Genomic DNA, 25,420 nt, shown 5'->3' on the forward strand with positions numbered 1-25,420 from the left:
TATAGTTACCATATCACCCAACCTTTCTTCTTCTAGTTAGATACCCGAATCAAAATAAAATATTTTGTCCGCACAAACTCTTGTATGTGAATGATCATAGCCAAAAAGTGGAAACAACCCAAATGTCCATCAACTGATGAATCCATAAATAAAATGTCTATACAATGGAACATTCTTTAGCACTGAATAGAATAAGGAACTTATACATGCTTTAACATGGATGAACCTTGAAAAGATATGAGTAAAAGAAGCCAGTCACAAAATACCACATATTGTATGATTCCATCAATATGAAGTGTCCAGAAAAGGAATGTCTATAAAGAAAGTAGATCAGTGGCTGCCTAGAACTAGGGGAGACAAAGGGAAATGGGGAGTGAGTATTAACAGGTACAGGACTACAGTGGGGGATGATGAGATATTCTAAAACTGATTGTGGTCATGGCTGTACAATTCTGTGAGCATCCTAAAAACCACTGAATTGTACACTTTAAATAGATGAATTATGTGGTCATGTGAATTATATTTCAATAACGCTCTTTTGAAAAAGAAAAAAGAAAAAAAGGTGCAAAAAAATCCCAAAGCTTCCCCAAACTTTCTAGTGCTCATACAGTTGCTGACACTGTCATATAACCCACATTATAGACTGTAATTTCAATAGAATGCATCTATTTTAAAAGCACTGCCATTGAACAAAGATTCAATTCAAAGATGTATTGATGAGATGTTAATTAACATCAAAGACAAATTTTCTATTCAGATTGATGAAACCAGTTACTGACAATATGGCTCTTCAATGGCATGTTTTCATTATCTTGGTTACATTATGTTATCTTAATGATTATAAATTATAAGACATGATGTTAAGTTCTTCAGAAAATGGCTGAACTGGAGCATCTCTTTCTGATACTGTAAAAAACTGGTTTGATGAAAAACAAGTGCCATTGGAAAATGTGGTGTCCTGTGCCACAGACTGAGAGATCTGTCATTATATATAAAGATTTATAGCTCAACTAAAGAAAGTATGTTTTAAAGTTCTTCCAATACCCTGCACACATCAATATTAACTAGTTGCAAAAAATATTAGTCTAGTTTTTTATCCCTCCCACAGTATAATAATATACCAACAAGAGTATAAAGTCGCATCACAAAAAGCGGCTAGTAATGAAAGTAAACTATCTTATAGAGATGTGTACAAGAGAGATATGCTCTAAAAATGTATTCTTTTGACATGAATAGAATAAGAACTAGAATTTAATACTTGGTTTATCAATCTGAACATCTCATTAATAATGAACCAGTAGTAGCAACAAAAAAAAGTTTAGAATATCCTTAGTCCAATGCATCAGAGAAAAACATCCTTATGTTCAGAGAATATAATTTACTATAGTATAATGAACATAAAATATTGGTTCAAAAATAACCCATACCCTCCTGCAGGACACAGATTTTTTTCATTATTGTGCCTCGTTCCTAGCACCCCTAAGTCTAAGCCCTCGGAGTTTCACTGTTATCTAATCAACTAAAAAATGTTAACCTGTTCTATGTTACACATTTTGGTATTTTTATTATTCTCTTTTTCAGAACTTTGGTGCCTCTTGTTATGTCCATGAACACTTTTAAAGCTAGACTAGGTAGCGTTTCATCAGTTATTTAGATACCGAAGGGGTTATCTGGTGCTCCCCAGAAACATCTCTGTCAAATTCCATATGGAGATTTATCAGAAATTACATGGAGGAATTTCTACTTGTTGTAAATATAGGAATGTTCCTGTGAGTTGAATATTAGAACTAAATTAATCAAATTGGATTACACAATAGTAAGAGAATATTACCAATACCATTAACACATGTAAACCACCTAGAACAATATCTGGATATAACGCTCAATAAATGTTACCTATCCCACTATATACATAAATTAAGAAGCATGATATGGGGCCCTGAACCAGTTGCAAATGTGCTAGAAAAATACCACTCAATGGAACACCCAATTTTGTTCTCTGCCCAGTCCAGCAATTTGAAGAGTGGGTACAGCTCACATATATCTAGCAATTTCATGAAATCCAGCAATTTCATGAAACAAAAAAGGCCTCTCAGGGGACAAGATAGATGTTACAAATTTCATAAGCCTTACTACTCACTTTAAGTCTATTTACTCTTACTTTACACAAAGCAATGCTTTCTTATCTTGATGTCTAAAGGATGAAAACAGATTATTAGAGGTAAACTAAGAGCAGAAGCAAGAAAATGCCTGACAAAAAGAAAGACATAACAAATATATGAACATTAAATTAAATTAAAAAGCAGACGCAAGAACAGAGAGCCAGGGTGCTGGACACTCTGAATCAAGGGCGGAAAGACTTAATGTATAGTGTAGTATACTGCTTGAACTTTATAACCATGACTCAAAGTTATCAACAAAAAGTTATATTATGTTTAAATTATTCTGTTCAAGAAGACAGGAAATATATGAAATATCTCAGAGAAGCTCCTTCTAGAAAACAGATCAAACTTTTAAGCAAAGGGCCAAAAGTTTCATATACTTAATCTTCAATTCTAACTGCCTCCCTAATTAAAACATATATTTGAGCACTGCAACTTAGAACTGTGAGGTGGTTCTTACCTGCCAAGCCATATAAACAACCAAAACGTCACTACTTGGGTATTATCAGGAATATCCTAATATAGTCATAGCTTCTGCAGTGATCTGTACCATCCTATCCATAAAGAACTGAACACAATAGTCATTTGCAGCCCTGTGGGTCCCATTACCACCCACAGGGCATTATGGAAAATCACTGTAATGGTGTGATTTGAATGCTTTTAAAGTAATCCTATTGCTTATATGTCTCTGCTGTTTAGATTTTTTAATAAATGAGCTCTTACAGTATTTCATTTAATTCTCACAATAATTTCATGAGGAAGACTATATCATCACCTTTTAGAGACAAGTAAATCACATCTTTTAGAGATGAGCAGTTAGGCAACTTACCTGAAGTTACCACACTATGAAGTGGAGAACCTAAAGTTCAAGGCCACCAGTGTCAATGCCTCGCAGAGGAAAATTCAATAGCATTATGCAAAATAGTCAAAACATAGACACAACCCAAAATTCCATCAACCAATGAATGGATAAACATAATGTGGTATATTCATATAATGGGATGCTATTCATCAAGAAAAAGTAATATGCTTTTCTACTGATATATACTACAACAGGAATGAACCTCAAAATTATGCTAACTGATAGAAGCCAGATTCAAAAGGTCACATAATGGTAGGATTATATTTATATGAAGTGTCCTAAAAGGCAAATCTCTAGAGACAGAAAGTAGTGATTTCACAGTGATTGCTTGAGCCTAGGGCAGGAATTTATTGTGAATGATCCCAAGGGATCTTACTGGGGTGACAAATATGTTTCAAAACTGAATTTTGGTAATATCTGTACAACTCAATTTTAGTGAATTCACCAAATATCACTGTTTATCCTTATTAAAATGCGTAAATTTTGTTATTTTAATTATGTCTCAATTTGTTAAAAATAAAACAGGTATATCTGAATCCAAAAACTTGCTATTTCAAGAGGAGAAAAGGGAAAAAAGAAAAAGTCTAAGATGACAGGGATCCAGTTATACATGTGAAATAATTTATAATAAATTTACAGGGCCAGCAGTAGAAATGCTCATAGTTTTTAAAGTATATCCTTCTTTAAAGAGAGAAAATGCCATCGTTAATATTAATAGCAAGGTTTGCCTGCAAATAACAGAAAATACACATAAATTGTTCAAAGAAAACAGAGTTTTACATTTCTCTCCAATCTGAAGGTACAGAGTCCTGGCTGGAATGCTGACTCTGTGGTCATCAGGGATCTTCCTGCTCTAACAACAATTAGTGCTTGGTTTCCAGTATCGAGGTGTCCTCAGACCAAGATGACTGTTAAAACTTCAGCCATGGCATCCAAACTCCAGGCAGAGAGAAAGAGGAATGTTTATAAATAGGTAGATCCCAGCTAAATCAGCTCCTTTTAAGAAGTTTTCTCAGAAGCCCTATACAAATACTTCTTCTTATACTTTGTTGATCACACCCACTTGCAAAGGACACTGGTAAATGTATTTTTTAAGCTGAGAACATTACCATCTAGAATACAATTGGAAGTAGGGAAATTAAGGAGGAGAAGCAGGCTGGTAAGTGAATACTGACTAAGCAACCAGCAGGTTCTGCTCAATTCCCTTTAAAATTGCTCAGGACCAAAAATAATCAGAAGTCTGGAATAAAAACTCAACTCTAATGTACAACTAAACACCTAGCACGAAGACAGTATCTTTTATAGTACTTTTTTGTTTTCAAGAATGTGGGATATTCCTTATCAGCATCTAAACTGACTACTCATATTCAACACAAAATTAGAGTCTGAAACCTCTGTTTGGATAACAGTTTGAAAGCTCACCCTTCATCCTTTTCCTAAACGTTTCCCCATCTCCAGTTCTGTAACGCAAGCACAAAACTCAAATGAAGGAGACTCGTACAAACACCCAATTATAGATCCTAGTAATTGTTAATTTGTTACTATAGCTACAGGTTTTATGTCATTTGATGGGAATGTCTCTTTTCAAATTGCTCTGGGCCCAGGGGAAGAGGTGTAAGGTTGATGATCCCTTAATGCACATGCATAATTCTATTAGCTTTGTTCTTCTCCAGGGGAAAGAAGATCATTCCTAAGCACTACAGTGTTAAAGAGGCAACAAAAGTAGCTGGTCTGAGCAACAGGGCTATCCTGATTAGCACCTCCTTTCTGCATTTTATTACTAGGTTTGGAGTAGTGGTTCTCAAAGTGTGTTCCCTGGACCAGCAGCATTGCCATGATTTAAGAACATTCTCAGACCTCATCACAGACTTATTAGATCGGAAACTAAGGAAGTGAGGTCCAGCCATCTGTGTTTTAACAAACTCTCTAGGTATTCTGATGAACCCAAGGTTGTAAAGCAGTCTCAGGACGTACTCCGTATTCCACTTCTTTCAATGAAAAGACATAATTTTCCAAGGACAGATAAGAAATGTCATTATACATTCAGTTCGGCACCTCTGTGGCCATGGAGAGAAATTATAATGCCCTAGTTTACACCTCGGTTTATACTTCACTCCTAACTGCTGCTGATGGAGGGGAAATAAGTCAACTGGTCTTGCTAAAATTCTTCCAGCCATGCTCAGGTACAGTTATCAGCCAAGTGGTACCTCTACATGGAGGTCTTGAGGAATAGAACGCAGGAGTGATTCTCATGTCTTCTACAGGAAATACCATATGTTGAGCCATGTGTTGCCAGACAGGATGGTTATGCCCCATTTGCATGGCAAATGCATTTTATCTTGAGAGCCCAGCTCAACAGACTGAGATTCTGATTTCTGGTTCTGCTGTGGTATGATCTACAGCAAGTTACTGAACATCTGTTCTTCCTTCTAAAAAGTACAGATGATGCCCACTCATAATCTATCCATATGGAACTCTATGATGATCATAGTCTATAAAACAGACTAATTTTAGGAAGAAAAACTGAAGTCAAGTTGCTACTTGGTAGTTAAAGATTTGAAATATTAACTAAAAGACAATAAAATCTTGATATTTTATGTTGGTAGGAAAATTTTTTAAATATTCAGACAAGTTGAACCTGTTAATTCTTCTTTATTTTTATTAAGTTGAGAAACAAAGTTTGTAGGGATTATGAGACATTAGAAGAGGTTACCCAAGGAAAACTGCAATTTCTACTTAAGAATCTTTTTTAAACATCCATCTATCTGAAAGAAATCATACCATCAAAAATATTACTAGGCTAGTGGCTTTAAAATTACTTTTAGAAAAATAATCTTTTTTCCCTCCAAATTAAATCTTATCTAAATGTCAGACTAGGAAAAGAAAAAAAAGTATAACATACTAACATCTGGAACATATAGAGTATCAGAAAATTATTAAAGAGAAGAAAAAACAGACAAACACCCAATAAATAAGTAGAAAAGGGGTCAAGGATCAAATAGTTTTAGACCCTTAATAATAATTCAGTGAAAAAACTACAAATGTCAAATAAATTAGAAAAACATGCTAAACCTGGTATGAAAACTGATAATATCGAATGATGTCAAGGACAGAAATGAATGCTTTCCTAGGCTTTTGGAGGAAACAAACACTAGAAACATTTTTTTGGAGTGTAATTCGGTAGTCTGTTCAAATTCAAATTTTCATATTTAAATTTTTAATAGGCTTATCCTTTTACTCAGGAGTTCTTCCTCTAGAAATTTGTTTTAAAGGAGTATTCACAAATGTTCATAAGAGTGTTTAATGCAACATTTTTGAAATAGCAAAATTTGGAAAATGTGTTCATGTAAAATCATGTAATACACATATAAATTTATAAACAGGACTACAAAGATGCACACTAAATTCCTCACAATGTATATAGTCTGTACAGAGGAACAGGAGTGAGAGGTTGAAAGATTTTAAGTTTTAAAAAACATTACACCAGTCAAGCATGAACTATAATTCATGTATAAAATTCAAAAAACACAGAGCTATACATGGGAACATTTGGAAGAAAAAAATCTTATATTGAATCCCAATATATAAAACAAAGAAACAAAAAACTTCAGCATCCCTGGTTGAAGTTTTGCAGGGAGCACTAGGAATCCTGAGTGGTCAATTTCTTAAACTTTTTCAGGCTTCTCAGTGTTCTAGGGAATAGTTTAACAACCACTGGACTATATTCTCAGAAGATGCTTCCTAGTCCCACCAGAGTTGGAATGGAATGTCGTTGAGGGGTTTAACATCACCGAAGTGCATCTGCCTTTCAGTCACATACATGACTATTTATTTAGATTACTAGATCACTACCACAGAGTCAAATCAATCATATATAAATATCAAGCAATATTTCTTCCTAATCCATTTAGGTATACTAAGACATAACCTATCATGCGATTGTCAATTATAATACAACTACCAAATAAGTCGACTGCTATGGAAAGAGTTTTTCTGAAAATATTTCTTCAGCATGGCTCCCATTTTAAAGAAACTCTAGATGGGGAAGAGCATTTGGAAGGATTTATACATTCAGGGACTGTTCATGCATCCTGCACAAAATGCTGCTTACGAGCAATGACTACACCGTAAGTAAGCAGGAGACTTCGGCAGTGGTTAATGGCAATTAAGTTGAACACAACCACAAAACCATAGCAATTAAGACTCCCAGAAAGAAATGTGGGAAGTCATCCAAGAAACTAATCATCTACAACATATTTTACATTTTTAAAGGGAATCTAACTATAGCATGTCTAGCTTTTGTTAATATACTATCAAGAAAGTAGAAAGAAATCTAAAATCACCAATGGTATTTGCAATAGTACTAAATTTTTAGAAGAATCAAAGTGAGCTGGGGGTCCGCTCAGGAACTTGTGAGGTCTTGCAATTACCAGGGCCACAAAGAAGGTTCATGTAAGAGATGCGGAGAAATTCTTGGTGTTATATTAGAAAAATTTTCATGGCTCTGGTTCACTTCATGTCATCAGAACAGATATTTCCATTAAAGACAAAATGCCATTAGTCAGCCGACGACTGTTTTTCATTAATCATTATCACAATGGTTGCAAAAGACATACAATTCTAACCCAAGAACCTGTAGTCAAGAGTTAGAGACTACTCAACCATTAAAATAGACCCATAATTTGGACATATTGGGCTCAAAACTGAAGAAAGGCAATAGAAGCAAAAACAAGTATTTGATTATGCTAACTGGGAGTCATTAAGACCTCATCTAGGTGAGTTTTAAAACCTGCTAGAAGATTTTTACACTTATAAATCTTAGATGCCCACTTGTCTGTTCTCTCCTTAACTTATTCGAGGCACTCGCGTGTCTAAAGGAGTGAACCTTCTTAACTAAGTCTTAGTCTTGAGCTAATTTATCGCTACTGCACAAGCTCAGCAGCTCCAGGGTTCCCATCTACCACACAAACGATTCATATATTTCAGCCTCTGACCTGAATCTCTCCCAATCTATTGCTTTGAACCCTAACCTGTCAACTTTTCACTGGCCTAAACCAACCGTCTTGCACATAAAAATCTAATTTCATAAATTAGACTGATCAGGATCCTAAGAGAATGGGCTTCTTTGTTCTTACACTATTTCTGCTAGAAAAGGGTATCCTTAACAAATCAAGTATTTTAAAGGGAAATGGGGTTAAAATAGTTTCAGACACTCAGTAATAATATAATTTTCTCAGAAGAAATTTCAATAATTAAATATCTATCTGTAGCCTTAATATCTATGTCTATACAGATAAATATATGTAATCATATAAATATACATAAGTCAGTCACTATTAAGATTGATAATATAATACTGAAAAGTAAAAGCTATCTTTTCCAGTCATCACCAGCAAAGATTTTTAAATCGCTTCTCCCAAGTCCACCATCCACCACTACAGAAACTGAGCACACAGCAAACCAAACAAAGCAGAAGTGTTGTCGGTAAAACACCTGACATCCTCACCCCACCACTGGGAATTCCAGCATGTAATAAGGTTATTATCAATTGTGAGCCTCTTAAAGCAAAATCAAGTTACTTAATTAATTGATTGTTTAAGCCATACCAAACTATTTTTTTTAAACCTAACATTAGAGAACCAAAACAAAAAACAAAAAAAATCTAGAATACCTTGATTTTTCCACACCTCTAAACAAAAGTCCTTGCTTTCCTTAAAATGATTCATATCTAATTACTATGTCTCTTGATTAATTTTCTCAATTATTATAGATTCAACTATTTCTGCCTACCTTTGATACTTAATGAAATATTTGAATATAAGTATATATGTATTTAATTCACACTTATTACAAAAGGGTATCATTTTGTGTGCTTTTACTGAAGTTGTTTTATTCTTTTCTTCTATAGATAATAAGGTTCTCAAAGTTGGGAACCGATTTGTGTATGTACTTGTGTATGTGCGTGTGTTTATACACATACATGTGTAATAATAGCATTTTGCAAACCTAATGAAACCGAGGCACTTTCTTTCCCCTTCCTCCATAAATCTGCATACAATGCAGGGGTCACAGACTCCCCAAAGGCCACCCTTGCACCCCTCTTCCCAAAGTACGCACAAGTAGGTTACATATCCCTAATTCATCTGTTTAGGATCCCTATGTGATAGACCTGGAGATGTAGAAACATTATCCAACAAAGAAAATATCTAGAAGCATAACACCATAAATTCTTTCAGCAAATATTGGGCACCAAAAAAGCACATAATCATCAACACCCAAATACATAAAGATCAGCATTGAGGTTGACTGTTATAAATCTGACAAGATCAACTCTCCAGCCTATAATTGTCAGTTTTTCTTCCTTCTTTACCCAAAATTAAACTGCAACCAATTTTCACTCATCCAGTGATAGATATTCTTCAATAGTAAAGGAAGGAGGATTAAGCAAGACTGACAAATAAAGCTGCGAATCCATAGTGGGATTAGAAGAGTGATAGACCAGATCAATGAATCATGTTCTTAAATCAGAGACGCTTTGGGGAGAAAAATGCAACGACAGAAATCACTGATTATAGAGAGACCATTACGGTCTCTTCCATTTATGATTAATACCGCCAAGAAACTGCTTAGTACAGTACAGACGCTGTTTTTAAAAACCCCCAAGATTCTAACAAAAGTTCCTAACCTTTATGTGAATAGAGAAGATCAAGGTTGGGGGAACAGGAGAAAAGCCAGATTCCCACAGGCCCATTAACCAATCTTCAAACCCCATCTCTACTGTAGGCCTAGAATCTGTTCTTCACCAGTGTTCCACCTGAGTAGCCAACACTAACAATTTCTCAGATATTGGGAATCAAGCAGTTTGTCAATAGTACAGAAAGCTTCAGAGCACCATAAAAAGTGAAAAAACAAAACAAAAAACAGAGCAATAAAGAGAAGTCAGGATGATCAAAAAATATTGACAAGGTCCCTTGACTTAGGAATCTTAGAACCTAATGCATAAAGAAGAGAAAGATAGATTTATGCCAGGGAAGTGAGCTAATATAAAAGATACATTGCTCCTCTATTTCTCAATTGAAATTTGATGTCGAAATTAAGAGAAGGTAAAAAATATTTTCAAAAAATAAATTTTCATTGTGTCGTATATACTTAGGGAGCACTGATTATGATGATGACAGAATACGCTCTGTCTTACAGGAAGTATGGGTTGCCTGACTTATGTCAGGCGTACCTCGGCTTGACGAAGGTCACATGTCATTAAGTGGTAATCTATGCCTTGAGGTAACTATCTAAAGTATGCTTGAAGTGATCTGAAATCATTAAAAACACCCTCTCAAAAAACAGACTATAAAAATAGCAAACCACCACCTAGAAAAGAAGGTTCCTTTTCTAATGAAAAAAAATTTGGCTTCTCTCCAAAGCATATAAACACTTTAAATATTTGTTCAGCCACTGAATATCTAAAAGAAATTTATTGGAGAAAGGCTGAATAATAAGTAATAACATAGGAACAAAAAATATTGCTATGCTTCTAAAACATATTCTAAGCAAACATTTACAACAGATACTTTGCATAGTAAAGAGGCCACGAAAGAATCAGGGATTTCAGGCTCCTGCATTTTCACATTTTTTGTTCTTCCCCTTCTCTGAATTTTCCATTGCCTAAACAGCAATCTCAGAATTAAAATCTAAAGACAATTTTCTTTACATATAATTTCACACTCCCCACCCCCGCTTTCCTGTCAAGTGTCTGACCCTGGTTTGATAATCTCATTTCCTGAGAATCAAAAAGCTGGAAATTTAAGCTTCCTAGAGTGTTAATTGCGGCCCGCTCCATTGCTAATCAAAAAATTGGATGTTTTGCATGAAAATGCTTCTCTAATTAATTCTCAGTCATAAATCGCCCTGGTTTTAATAACCCCTCCTTGATTGAATAGCCTTTGAAGAGACAGTGCAGCTAATCCGCCAAACTAGAAAAAACTCGCAGAGGAAATAATAAGTGGGCTTACAAGGTATGAACTAGATGATTGCATTAATACTGACAAACCAAAAAAGTGAGTCTCCTTTCCAGGCCTTTCATGCCTCTCCCTGCACCCCAATAAAATAAACCATGAAACTAGGAATCATGAACAAAGGCAACCGTCAAAGTGGTCACGCAGCAGAAGTCAAATCTTTTCACCCTCGTTCCATAAAACAGCAATTCCTATCATTTTTTAAAAGAGGTTTCCCTTGACATTTTTTTCCCCTAGAAACTGGAGATCCAGCACTGTCCACTTGTCACACTGTCTATTTTAATAAGACCGGGGTTTTGCTCCCCCTGCTTCCTTCGTCTTCTGACTGACAATATATTATCATACATACCTCTAAGAGGTGCTGAACTGAATTTTCATTATCCAAAATGTCAAGATTCGTTTTTGTCATCAGACAACACAGCTGGTCTACACCAGCAACCTTTGATTAATTCGAATAGAACAAGTCACCTATACATAACTTCATTTTCCTTAGGCTAGGTCTTGCATCCTCCAAGTTTTAATTTGCAGCTTGTCATTTTAAGATACCATTTGCTGCCATGGTGGCACTCAAAGAAAAATAGAAAGTCTTAATTAGCTGTATTTTGCATTAGTCCTGTGATTATTAATAAAGCAACAATTGGTAATTTTTAGCTCAAGAGCAGGACTTATTTAGAATTCATTCTCTGCTGTCTGACATTATACAAACTATCAGAAGATGCTGGAACTATATAAATGCACAATGAGTACTTTTAGTATGCACTATTTTTAACATATAAATGAATATATATGTGGCTTTCCAGCTGACTTGTAAAATAGTTACATATATTTTCTCCATACTGAAAAACGTCACAGACATAGATATTTTTTAAAAAGTTTTTTCAAAAGAAGTGACATAGAGTTAACAACTCTGGACTAATTACTATAACAAGAGAAAAAGGATTTGAAGTTGATTCCAAACCCGCAGGTATAGCCTTCTACATCAATAAGAGATTACATTAAAAGTGTACAAGCCACCACATGAGATACCACTGTACATCCATTAGAATATCCGAAATTAAAAAAACACAATACCAAGTGTTGGCATACACTGCTGGTGGAAATATAAAATGGTACTCTCACTTTAGAAAACTGGATATTTCTTTAAAAGTTAAATATACACATACCATATGACCCAGCATTCCCACTGCTAGGTATTCCCAAAGGAAATGAAAATATATGTCCTACACGAAACGTGTACATGAATGTTTAGAGTAGCATTATTCACAATAACCAAATACCAGAAACATCGCGAACATACATCAAAAGCTAGAAGAATAAACAATGTAGTATATCCATATCTACTGTGGTATATCCACACAAGAGTACTGCTCAGCAATAACACACACACGCACGCGTGCGCACACACACACACACACACACACACACACACACACACACTACTGATATATCCAACAATATAGATGAATGTCAAAATCATCGTGTTGAATAAAAGAAGCCAGTCACAAAATTGTATCCTATATGATTCCATTTATATAAAATTTAGAAATTGCAAATTAACCTATTATGACGTAAACCATTTCAGTAGTTACCTGAGGCTGGGAATGAAGGGAGAAAACAGGGCACTGCAAAAAGACACAAGTAAACTTTTGGATGATGACAATGTTCTGTATCTTGATGGGTATACACATCCATCAAAACTCACTGAATTGTTCATTTTATATGAATGTGGCTTCTTGTATGTAAATTATCTCGATAAAGTAGAAAATACGCAAGCCATTTGTGAGGAGAAAGAAAGATGGCTGTAGACAGGCTCCCTCCCGACACCCTTAGCAGCTAACTTCGGAGCGGAAGTGACTCAGCACTTCTCCCCTATGAACCACGTGCCTGGTACACAGGTACGAACTAAAAGCTCATGTGTTAGAGACAATTTCTGTTTATATAATGCATATTATTACTACTCAAAATATTTGAGCTGTAAATTCCAAAGTATAAAATGAAACAATTATGGCTAAAAACTAAATGAATGCCATCTAAAACTGAGCTAATTATTCCCCTTGGGCATTGTAATTTAAATTATTTGTGTAGTAAAATTCAGAGTTAGTGACACTGAAGATCAATTTTGAAGAGAAATGGCCACTTCTATTATTGTCAGGAATATTATCTCTGGAGTGGATATAAATGATCACTAGGGAGTCCCTAAGTGCTGCCCTCTTGGTTAGAGATGTATGTGAATTCCACCCAGACTATCGCAGAGGAGGCCACTTAACATTATCAGATCTGGATGATCGCGAAGGTAAACACTTTTTCTCAGCACTCCAGGAGGACTTTTGTTAAAGAAGAAAACAGGACAAAAAAAAAATGTTCTAAAGACCATTCTAGGAGATTCTACTTGAATTTATTTGTCTATTAGCATAATTATTCATTCATTAATTTTAAACAATTTATTGAGCGTCTCCTATGTGTGAAGAATGACACTAGGTGCTTCCAGATCAGAGATAAATTAACAATAGTTAACATTTACTTGGTACTTAATGTAGGCCAGTTCTAAATATTTTACATATGTTAACTCATTTCACCTCACTATGTGCCTATGAAGTACATATATTATATATTTACAGTTTATAGAAAATCAAACTGACATGCAAAGGAGTTAGTTAATTTGCCCAAAACCGCCCAGGTAGTAAGCCTGACAGCAGAGACCACACTTGGAAATTCTAACCAGCCCTCAGACTCAGATCTCTAGGAACAGGTAGTGCCAAGGAGCTGAGACTCAAGACTCTAGAGCTTCAGACTGAATGAAAGTCACAGAAATCATTTAACTTCTCGTCATAAATGAGAAAAGTGATTAAGTGACTTGCATAAAATCACAAGTTTTTAAGAAAGAAGGATGGTAGCTTGATTTTAAATGTAAATACAGAGTACATCTAGGAATAAAAATTAAAGAATTCATATTCTTTAGAGACTAAAATGGGTAATAAAATTAATGGATCAACAAAAGCCTATAAAAGAGAAAGTAGTATTTGCTATTTAAACTAGGAGGAGGAGGAAGGAAGAAAATCATAACTCCAACACCCAGGGCTTTAACAGGTAATCAAAAACTGCTGAATGCCTTAAACAGAAGAGAGTTGATAATACATTAGATTAGTTAGATTAGATACAGTTAGAGAGATCTAAAGAAAACCAAAAGAGAAACAAATATGAAAATGTTTTTTAAAAAGCTACCTTTACCCCTTATCTAACACTCCATAAAAATGACTCCTCTTCTTATACTTCCTATCTTAACAAATAACATCATTATCTACACAGATCACCAGATTGGAAAACTGGGAATCAGCCAAAATGCCTATCTCTTGCTCAAATTCCACGCACCATGAGTCACCATGTCTAACTGATTCTACCAATTAGCTTTTGGATCTATTCCCACCTCTCCATTCTCACTGCTATTCTCCTTCTAAAAAGCTGGCATAAACTTTTATAAGCTCTCACCTGAAATAACAACACAACTTGCCTCCTTGACTGTAATCTCACTGTACTCAATTCATCCTCCACATAGCCATCAGAAAGAACACTTTCTTAAAAATGCACATTTGATTATGTCACTCTCCTGCTTTAAAGCCTTAGAGTACTCCTTATCACAGGCAGGACAAAAACCAAGCCTTCTTTCTGTTATAGCAGGTCCAGTCTTCGTACATTCTATACTTCAACCACAAAATATCTACAATTCCACGAAGCCCTCACACATCTGTGTGTGTTGTTTTACCTCTTATTCCTACTTGCAGTGAGTGCCCTTTCTCTGGTCAGTGTGGTTAACTCATCTTTCCGATTTCAGTATAATGATTTCTGCTTTGTAACACCTTCCATGACTCCCCCTAGGAATACTAAGAGCTTTTCCCTCCGTGCTTCACAAAGTACTTATAACATTCATTAAAACCATATCTGTCTGCATGTCTTGTCTTCCATGGCACCTAGAACTCTCCCATATGTAGATGTCCCAGGAGCAAGGCCTAGAATATAATTGGCCTAGAAATATTGACTATATGTTGTTACCTCCAATATGTCAATTGATACAACAACCCTAAAACTAGGCAGGGTAAGTGTCGCTAACTTCATTATACAAATGAATAATCTAGATAGAGTTCAGAAAAGTAAAGTGGCTTGCCTGGTAAAAGCAGGATGAGTCATAGGTAATCCTTTCTCTAAACCACGATGCTCTCCAAGCTACTCAAAGCACAAAAAGCCACACTGATATCTCACATATGAACATCACTAACCAACTGAACAGGGATATGTAAATTAGTTAACTGGTGCTGAAATCAGACATTAATGTGCAAACAAACAGGGACTTATTTGAGCTAAGTGGGCATGAATATGCAAATGAACTGGCTGCAATTCAGTAGATGTCACCACAATTCTAGGAATGAACATCCTATATTATGACTATTATAATATTCATGTAGCATTCATATATACTATCATATATTACTATAATATGGGCTTTTTGAGTTTAAAATTGTAGTGAAGCCAAAAGTAACTTGATGTATGTTTTCATCCACACCAAAATGACAAGTCGAAAATCAGATGTGAGCACACAGAATTTTGCGATCTTCATACAGAACGAGCTGCTATTTGTAGTCCATGCTGAACAGAATACTTTGGAATTACTTGAGGCTGATCCTTCATGATACAGCCCTGCCAATGTCTCCAGTTGAATCTACCACGCACAGTCTGATACATACACTACAATAACTGCATTTAAACAAAGTTATTTTTCCTATAGGATTTTTAATAATAAAGTGGCATGGCTCTACTACTTGAACACCACTCAAAGTCCAGTATGTGATTACACTTAGCTTTTGCTCAAGTATAACAATAACTTTTATTTTCCTATCACCACCAGTACACAACACTGGTTCCTATCAATTTTTAATCTCTTATTGTTATGAACAATGGCCAAAGTCATTCACAGCAGCTTTGGGGTCCTTTCTATCATCTCTGGCTCTTGAAAGTAACAAATTATAATGAGTGGAGGTCTGTATACATAAACTGACTTCCTTAATTAATAGAAAAACTTATATCCAATTCGTGTTATGAAATGACAAGAGCTATACTCTCACTTTCATATTTATTCCTGTCATGCCCACCTCTTCTTTCTCTGAAAAATTTCTCTTCATCCTTTATAAGCAGCTTGAAACTTAAATACTTATGAAAGTCTCTCTGCCTTTTCCAGCTCTTACACAGACATCTCAGTTACATATTTATTTATATATACAAACACAGATACACACATACACAACTCCATCATAATACGTATCACAGTACTGTGATCACTTGTTTTCATGCTGAATTAATTAGGATATAAGTAGGGCTGCAAGTAACAGAACCAAAATACTAGTGACTTAAGTCAGAGTTTATTCCTCTCTTCATGGAGATGTCTGGGACAGTACAGTGGCTCTGGTCATCAGGTGTGTGACATTCCACAGTATCGGAAACCCAGGCTCTTCCTATCTCACTGCACTACCATCCCTATGGTGCTGTCTCACCCGCGTGCTCTAAGACGGCACGCATTTCATTCACACTGGGTGTACGCACATCTTTACACATGCATTGGGCTGGGAGAGGAGAGCCTGTTCCTTCCTTTTAAACTGAAGACTTGAAGTTATACACGTCAAATTCACTCACATTCTATTGGTTAGAATTAAATAACAAGTCCATGACTAGCTGCAAGGAAAGCTTGGCAATGTTTGTATTTTGGGGTCACCATGTGTCCGGCTAAAAACCAGGGGCTCTATTAATATAGAAGAAAACAAATGTTGGGGGACAAGAGCCAATCTCTGTGACACATTCATGGTCCCCTTCTATTCTTTTGCCCTTCAAAGGCAAAACTAGGTTCTGTCAATTATTGGATCCCAAAGGCCTAGTGAAGTGTCTAGTACAAACATAATAAATCTGTACAGAATTGATAAACAGAAAGTCTAAGAAAACACAGGAAACAAAAGCATAATAGCTGCTGGCTTCACTTAATGCTACGTTCTGACATCCCAGATGAAGGACGAGAGAGAGGAAGGAGCGGGTAAGCGGGGAGGGAGCCCTCCTGTCTCGAAGCTGTCTTCTTATGAACTACCTAACGTACAGTACCAGTTCACTCCCCACGTCAGTGGAAGGGTGTAGCCCAAACAACCAATCCTGTCATCACAACAAACTCCAAATCTGGTTTAGATTTCTAAATAGAAGTCTTACTCTACATACATGGTTTTATCTCTGGAGACTTAAAAATTTTTTTAAATGTTATATCTGTACTTATAAAATGTATAAAATATATGAGTGTATATGACATTTGTACAATTTTAAAAATAATAAAACCAAAAGAGTGTTTCCTAACTTAGTTTAAGAAACAAAACAGTACCATTACCCTTGAAGCCCATATGCTCCTCTGATTACACCCTCTCTCATCCTCTCGAGTTCTATATTTATGCTCCTTACTTTACCTTCATCACATTTTCATCACATAAGGATGTATAACTAAAAAAGATACTATTTAGTTGTTTCTAACATTCATACAGATGGAATTAGATCATATGTATTCTTAAGTGACTGCTTTTGAGATTCAACCAAGTTAATGTATAGTATGGTTCACTTATTTTCATCACTACAAAATATTCTACTGTATGGCTACACCACAATTTATAAATCCATGCTCCTCCTGTCTATGGTATTTGAGTTGTTTCAAGGTTTTTGCTATTGAAACAATGCTGCTATGAATATACTTGTCAATAAATTGTTTTGCCTTTCACATTTGAGTTCCAACCCATCAAAAATTTATTCTCCTAAATGATACAAGGTTCAAATCCAACGTCTTTTTATGTTGTTGTTTATGAAGAATCAGTGGTCTCACCACCCACCACTGATTACTCTGTCATATCCCTACAAATCTGTAACATCATCTCTCTCCCATATCAAATCTTCCTTTACTTAGAGAGCTGCTTCTGAGTCTCTGGTTTCGTAATGGTGCCTCAGGGGTCCCACAGAAGAGGAAAAGGGACGATGGAGTGGGGGTCTAAGCAGGCGGGTCTGAGAGCCTCCAACTCTACTTGTCAAACTATCCCCACTTAAATTTATTTTCAGTACTGAACTGTGAAATAAGACAAACAGAAGCCAGGTTCTAGGACTAAAAAATGAGTTTGAAAAGCACAGATGATGAGTTTTAAAGTTTAAATGAGTTTGAAAAGCACAGATGATGAGTTTTACCACTAAAACCTATTGGTTTACTTTCTAGACATATTATATGCATGTTTAAATCAATTTCTTCTGAGTTTTGATAAGATCATTTTAGAAAGATATTCTCTATTAGTATTGCTGAAAAGACCCAACCTTCATTTTGAAAATGTAAAATCACCTTATGAATTGTGCCTTATTGATACAATGATAATAAACTTGTTATTTAGCATTCTTATCAGTTTCTAATATTGACTTAACTCACTATATACCATAAATATTTGTAGTCTTCCTCTATTTTCTAAAAAAGCTCAAGTCAGAATTAGTTACATTATAGAAAGTACTAGAGCTGCCAAAAATATAATTTTTCATGGTCCTAAAGAAAGTCTTTAAAACAAAAATGACCAAAGTTGTTATTTTTACATTATTAAAACTTTAATGTGAACCAAATATTAGAAGCTAACTTTTAGAATTTTCTGTTAACATCATGTTAAAAGTTTTAGCTGTTTTGTCATACTTTAAAAAAATAAAAATAACAAGTATAATATAAACAATGAAAAATCTATATGTATCATTTAAAACTCAAATACGTATCTCATTTAACAGCATTCCCTCTTTTCCCATATCTGTATGGATTAAGGAATAAATGGGTAGAACAAAAGTTGTTTTTTTTTTTTTTTAATAAGGTTATATGTCATTAACTAGCTCTGTGTGATGACCAAAGATTATTTCTCAAGAGTGAAGTTCTTATTAGGCTTTATTAAGGCTTTGTGATAGCTATTTTACACTCTCAAGTTCCATTTTCTTGTGACCTCCAGGCTCTTCCACATGATGCAGCTGCCACGGGTAGAGAAGATGTTGTATTAACTGGAATTATTCAGAAAAATAAATCCACTTCATGTAAATGAAATACACAAAGAACCTTTTTAAATAAAATAAATATCTACATTGCATAGGTTAAAGCTAAGGAGTGATACACTCAATGACAATCTTGGTATAAGAATACCTTCATTTCCCAAAATATTTGAAGTAATGCATTGGTCTGTTCATCACCTGACGAAAGTATATTTGACTTACTACTTCTTAGGAATAAAAAAATTAGCATTTATAAAAATTGTATTATAATTTCATTATAGGACAAATCTTACATCTAAGTAAATTAAGAGCAGTCTTTTAAAAAGGATATAAATATACAAAAGAAAGGAGAATCAATTCTTACACACTATTTTACAATCTAAAAAGAGATAGCTATAAAAGATTAAGGTTATTTTGAAATAATTATATGTAATTTCAAGGAAAAAAAAAACATTTTTCCATATCCCCTGTATAATGTTATTAACAAAGACATCAAGCAAAATTTAAAAGACTACAAAGCATTTTCTAATCAAAATTAAGGATATAAAGCTTTATGAGCACTTCTTATATTTAAGAATGTGGAACAAATATGACATGAGCGTAAAATTGCTGTATCTCACTTCAGCTAAAATGTCCCTGATAATGTGTGCACAATTGAAATCTTGCTTGAAATGCTCCATTATAAACAGCCTGCTATTTAAAAGACTCCTATCATATATCCTGTGTAAAAAGGATAATCAACTCATAGTTAATCTATTTCAAATATTGCCTTACCTTAAGGCAAGGAACCTCCAAACAGATTAATTACATACAATATCTTTAAGTATCCAGAACTCCAATCACCAACAACCCATTAGAGAGGAAAACAGAAAATTCAGGTCAGTTCAGCTTAAGAGCCCAGTTTTTCCCTGATGCCAGTACTTCCATATTTACTATATAAAGCAAATCCTCTTAGCGAAGTCAATTCTCAAGTGGTTGGAGCTTCATAGAATATTTTAATGTCAGGGATATAGAAATGCCACTCATTAAACTAATAGGAATAAAAGTGGCACTCTAAAGGTAATGTGATTGAGGACAAATAGAAGTACTAAGTAGCCCCAAAACAGAAAAGAAACTATAATCAAAACTGAGTATACATTTTTACTTGGATCAATGACAAATAATGTTCTCTATCCATTCATGAGCTTTATTATCTTTGAAAATGACCAAAGATAAGTCACAGGATTCCTATTCTGTTTATGGTTATGAAAGTTCCCACGAGGGTTTCTCAAATAAGTGGGCTCGTACCTACAAATGAAGTACTGAGGATAGAGGCCTCTTTCATCATAGGTTTTAAATGCCTAATGCAAGCCAAGCATTGTCCTAGACACTGGCATGCACTAATGAATGAATAAGGCTTGCATTCTGGGTATTCCGAGGGAAGAGTAGAAATTTAACAATTTAAAAAGAAATGTACATATTAAGAAGAATATTATAAGAAAAATAAAAACACGTTATGATAAAGAATGACAGGATGCGGGTAGGGAGCGGAATGCTGGAAGAGGTCAGGGAACAACAATGAGATCTGGGCAGGAGATCTAGATCTCGAAGTATCTGCACCACGGCACTAAGCAAAGCTTGGTTTTGGCTGAGATCACCTGGGTAAGAGTGATCCCAGGAAGAATCCCAGGACAAAACCATAAGACACTTCAGAGAGAGCCTGAAAAGCCTCAAAAAACATGAGGAGGAGAAAAGAGCAACAGCTGCTGAAAGGTCAAGCGTGATGAACACAGAAAGACAAACACTGAACTGGCCAAGATGGAGGTCTCAGTGACCTCGAAGAGAGCCAACTCAATGAAACAGCGGGAGGGGAGGAAAACAAAGAGATAAAGATAAAGAAGTGGATGCAGTTCTCATAATTCCACAATGGTAAGTTTTGTAAAGTGCCATTCTAATATAAATTAGATTAAAATAGCTATCCTAATTTTTCCAGAGTTTTAATATCGAACTGATAACAGCTCTATTTTCCAAAGAGAAAACTGAGGCCCAGTGGGACTGAATAACCTAAGAGCTTATTTTGGTTACGAGCAGCACAATTTTTTTTTTAACCCTCATGAGAATGTGTTCATCAGTTATCTTTTTCTCCTGAAGAATCACACATTAAATGTGAGAAGCTAAACTCAAACTAAATGTTCATTAAAACTAATATCTTTCTAACCTACAACACCGCTGTCTAAGCAATACAGAGAGGCTCAAAACAACAGGAAGTCTATGATTAACGTAGACACATAACACAAGTTAGATTTCCACCTGTTATCGCACACAATTTGAAACAGCATCCCCACCTATTCAGCTCAATTGCCAACAGCAGACTATATAACGAACCATCTGTACCATAACAGTTAGAGCCAATTGAGATGGGTTGATGATACCAAAGAAATCTTTTTTTTTTTCATTCTATTTTCCCCTTGGGTGTTTGCTGGGTTGAGTAACATTTTTAATTGCATGATAAAGTGAAAACGTTGGCAGGAATTTAACTTTTGTAAAATTGGAGCTTCTTAATGTTACTTTGATGGTCTTTTCTGGTGGATTTCTTTACTGCTTTCCCTGCAACAGAAGGAAAAGTTGACCCGATGAACCGAACCACTGGGAAGCAGATGTGTGGCGTTAATAGACAAAGATCTTCTGCCAGTCTCTTATGATTTGACTGAACTATTCAATTATGCTTTTTCAAGGATATGCTGAAATGCAGATCCCTCTATGGTCTTTGGACCAGATTAACAGAATAAATGGGAAAAAAAAAAAAGGTCATTTTTTAAATGGAAAATAGGTGCGATTTGACCCCTTTTTCTTACTGAAATATGAAAAGCATTCATATGAAAGAAATTTTTGTTCCTGAATGAAATACCATCAAACTTTTACAAAAACTGGTCAGCTGATCTATTCTCTCACCAACCATGTGATGCATCAACTCAATTATTTTGTAATGATTATTATGAGCATGAGATGTTTGCTAACTACATTCACCCTTGTAACCAGAGATAATTTTCCTATTTTGTTGAACACTGGTAAGTACAATAGACTAGTGCTTGCAAGTTCCATATTTCAATTAACTTTTTCACAGATGGGAAAGTTCCTAGTTAGATTCTAGTGATTCTTCAATTAACCATTCTCACAGAACTAAATTCCTCTGTAACTCAGTTGGGTTTTAAAATATTTTTCAATTACACACAGCAGTGCTGTCCTAGGCCAGATTTCAGGGCAACATTTCTATTTAATAAAGCTATACATAGCTGCAGGGAACAACAACAACAACAAATACCTGCACAAAAATATATAGTCTCTACTCCTTAAGCTTAGAAACTAATGAAACCTGTGAAATTGATAATGGCTGTCAGTAGCCCCGTCTCCTCCGGGCCCTTTCCTCTCAATGGTATGCTCTCTTTCCTCAGCCGCCCTCGTTCACTGTCACTGAGTCAGTATTTACTGAACATTTACTAAACCAGGCGCTGTGCTAAGCACAGGACATAAAATAGTATTTCCTTCATGGAGCTTAGAGTTTTGTGGCAGACTCAAAACGAGTGAGCCTTAATCCACAATACAGTATAGAAAGTGCTCAGAAACAGAACACTAAAAGATGTGAGAGAGACAGACAGACAGACAGTGTGTGTAGTAGGTTGGGGAGAGGAGGGACAAGCAGGGAAGGCTCATCAGAATGAGTAGGAAATAAATTTAAGTTGGAAAGCTGAATAGGATTTAGCCAGACAAAGAGACAAACAGAATGTATATGAAAACTCTGAACAGTCAGTACCTGTAGTAATATTTGAGGATAAGAAGGCAAAACAAATCTACCATACATCACACACTTTTCTAAACGGTGTTCATAGCTTAACTCACCTAACTTTCACAACAACCTCATGGGACAAGTATTGTTACTTTTATCACCATTTAGAGATAAGAAAACAGAGGCACAGAGGCTAGTAAATAGGGAGCTAGATTTTAAATGTAGGCAACCTGGTCCCAGAATCCTCTGCTCTTTGCTATACTGTCTCTCCAGAAATCCCAGACAACCAAAGGTGGGCAGCCACTGAAAATCATTCCACGTGGCTGGAGCACAGAATGCTTTCCACTCTTACTATCCAACAAGAAAGAATCTAGTATCAGTCATTTATCCTCGTTGACTAATCATGCTTGAATCTGAGTGACAAGCTGCATTGCTTATGTGGTCTTTCACTAGTTATGTGACCAGCTTTTCACCTTAAGTGTCAACTGCAGGGCTCCGCTGTGGTACAGAATGTCGACAGTAGGGAAGGCTGTGTGTGTCAGGGGCTGGGAGGCGGGTGCAGGAACTCTCTGTACTTTCCGCTCAATTTTGGTGTGAACCTAAAACTAGTTTTAAAAATTAAGCTTATTAATAAAAAATGAAATGATCATGATTCCAGCTTTAAAGAAAAAAAAAGAAAAAAAAAAAAAGCCTCCTTTGTCCCCATTAAAGGAATTTCAAATACTAAAAGGCAGATAAAGAGAAAAATGAAGGTAAATTTAAACTGCTCCTTAAGCCAACGCTGAAATTAAAATTAGACACTTTGAGTATGAAAGCTATGTCTAGCCTTGGTATGGCCTGAGTGGCAGTTCAAGTACGATCAGCCCTACAGGAACGTGTGTTCCATTACTATCATTTCCTTACAAGTTTCGCGGTCCACCCCATACTCCAGGGAGACAGCTGCCTGCTGCAGCCTGGGTCACCCTCCTCCTCCACTCCTTGCAGAGTGCGTCACTCCTTCATTTGCTCCAGTTCTCTCTGTACTCCTGTACTTCAGGACTCCAAGATGCACACTGCCTGTTTTCCAGAACGTACAGCAACACTTTAATATTAAATAGAATGGTGGTAGGCTAACCTCATCTTCCTTATATCCTCCATCATATTTCTAGGCTTTTAGTCATGGTAACTATATGTATGAGTTGTGGAATTATTGCTGTGATATAACTATGAGAGAGCACAGCAGGATCTTTAGAAAAAATTATAGATATTTAGATTAATGAAGGTAAACACAGGAATGACTAGGCAATGTAGTCTAAGTCCAAAAAAGCTAGCTGGTTACTTCATAATATTTTGACATAGAACTATGACGAGTCTTAAAAACTAAATATTTAATTGTATAAGCTAGTCACCTTAAAATGTTCCAAGTGCCTCCAATGCATCGAAACATTGAAAACGTTCCCTTCCATCCCTGAGAGAGCCTATAGTTCTAGAATAATCTAATAATCACTCCCTTTGCTCAACTCCTGTAGCAATTTTATGCATACCATCTATTTAGTTGATAGCATTCACTTTCTGATATTGGTATTGGCATTCACGCCTTACTTTTCATAACTAGATCTTAAGTCTTTATCTTTTATTCCTTGTACTTGACTTCTACCCCTTCCAATGCCTAAGGTGTCTTGCACTTGGCAGACCCTAACGAATCTTTCTTGACTACATTTACCATGATTAGATCCTTTTTGTCACAGAAGAAAATGTTATTGGTCTGATTTTGATTTCATTAAATTTATTTATAATTTATTTTCTTAAGTATTTTTTTCTGCAGATTACAACTCTTTAGTAACCAACCACATATGGGTATCAAATATCCTGTGTATCAAAGTCATAGTTGATTAGAACGTACTGTTTAGAGGGATCTTTCCTCCCTTTAAATAATGACAGAGGCCTCATTTGCCTTTGTGCAAATCTCAAATACTCTTGACGTATTCCAGAAAGTATTGAAAACAATAACGAAAAGTAACAGTGGCAGCCACTGAAGACTAGCGTCTCCCAGACTGGGACTGGACTCACGTCTGCCACCACCTTAAAGCAAAAGAGAGACTGACCGCATCTCTTTCTGCTTTGAGTTCCCACCTGAGTGGTAGCAGGTCTATTAATCTTGTGGCCACAGAAATAATTTTAGCTGTTTGGCAGCAGATGCTGGGAAATGAGAGAAGAAACAGATTATCAAGTCTTTAAATTTTCGCTATTTTAAAAGAATCCTGTGAATGCAGACCTCAAATTCACATTCTGCAAACATTTCGGATCTTCCTCCAGAAAACTAATTTTTCCAGGGAAGTTCAGTCACTTACCCTGCAGTTCTCCACTCCGACTGTAGAGCTCCCTTCTCTGCTCTCGCAAATAGGCGCTCATACTGATGGCATGGGAGGACGATTCGAACCTGCAGTGAAACGCAGCGTGAACAAATGGTTAGGCAGTACCCACACGGGCGGAGTGTCTAGCTGTGTATTCCAAAGTATTCTAAAGTTCCATGACCTAGACATTCTGGCTATGCCACAACAGGGCCAGGACGGGC

The 25,420-nt window shown here is 35.7% G+C and overlaps 1 protein-coding gene across 1 annotated transcript in view; it reads right to left on the minus strand.

Moving 5' to 3' along the window:
- The window catches only part of EXOC4 (exocyst complex component 4), a 643,761-nt gene that overhangs the window by 434,704 nt on the left and 183,637 nt on the right, over positions 1-25,420 (minus strand). Inside the window, 1 exon segment of the mRNA XM_015588393.2 lies at positions 25,197-25,285. Within this exon segment, the coding sequence (XP_015443879.1) occupies positions 25,197-25,285 (89 nt within the window).

This window comes from Pteropus alecto, unplaced genomic scaffold (assembly GCF_000325575.1).
Source record: "Pteropus alecto unplaced genomic scaffold, ASM32557v1 scaffold22, whole genome shotgun sequence".
In the NCBI taxonomy this organism is placed as follows: domain Eukaryota; kingdom Metazoa; phylum Chordata; class Mammalia; order Chiroptera; family Pteropodidae; genus Pteropus; species Pteropus alecto.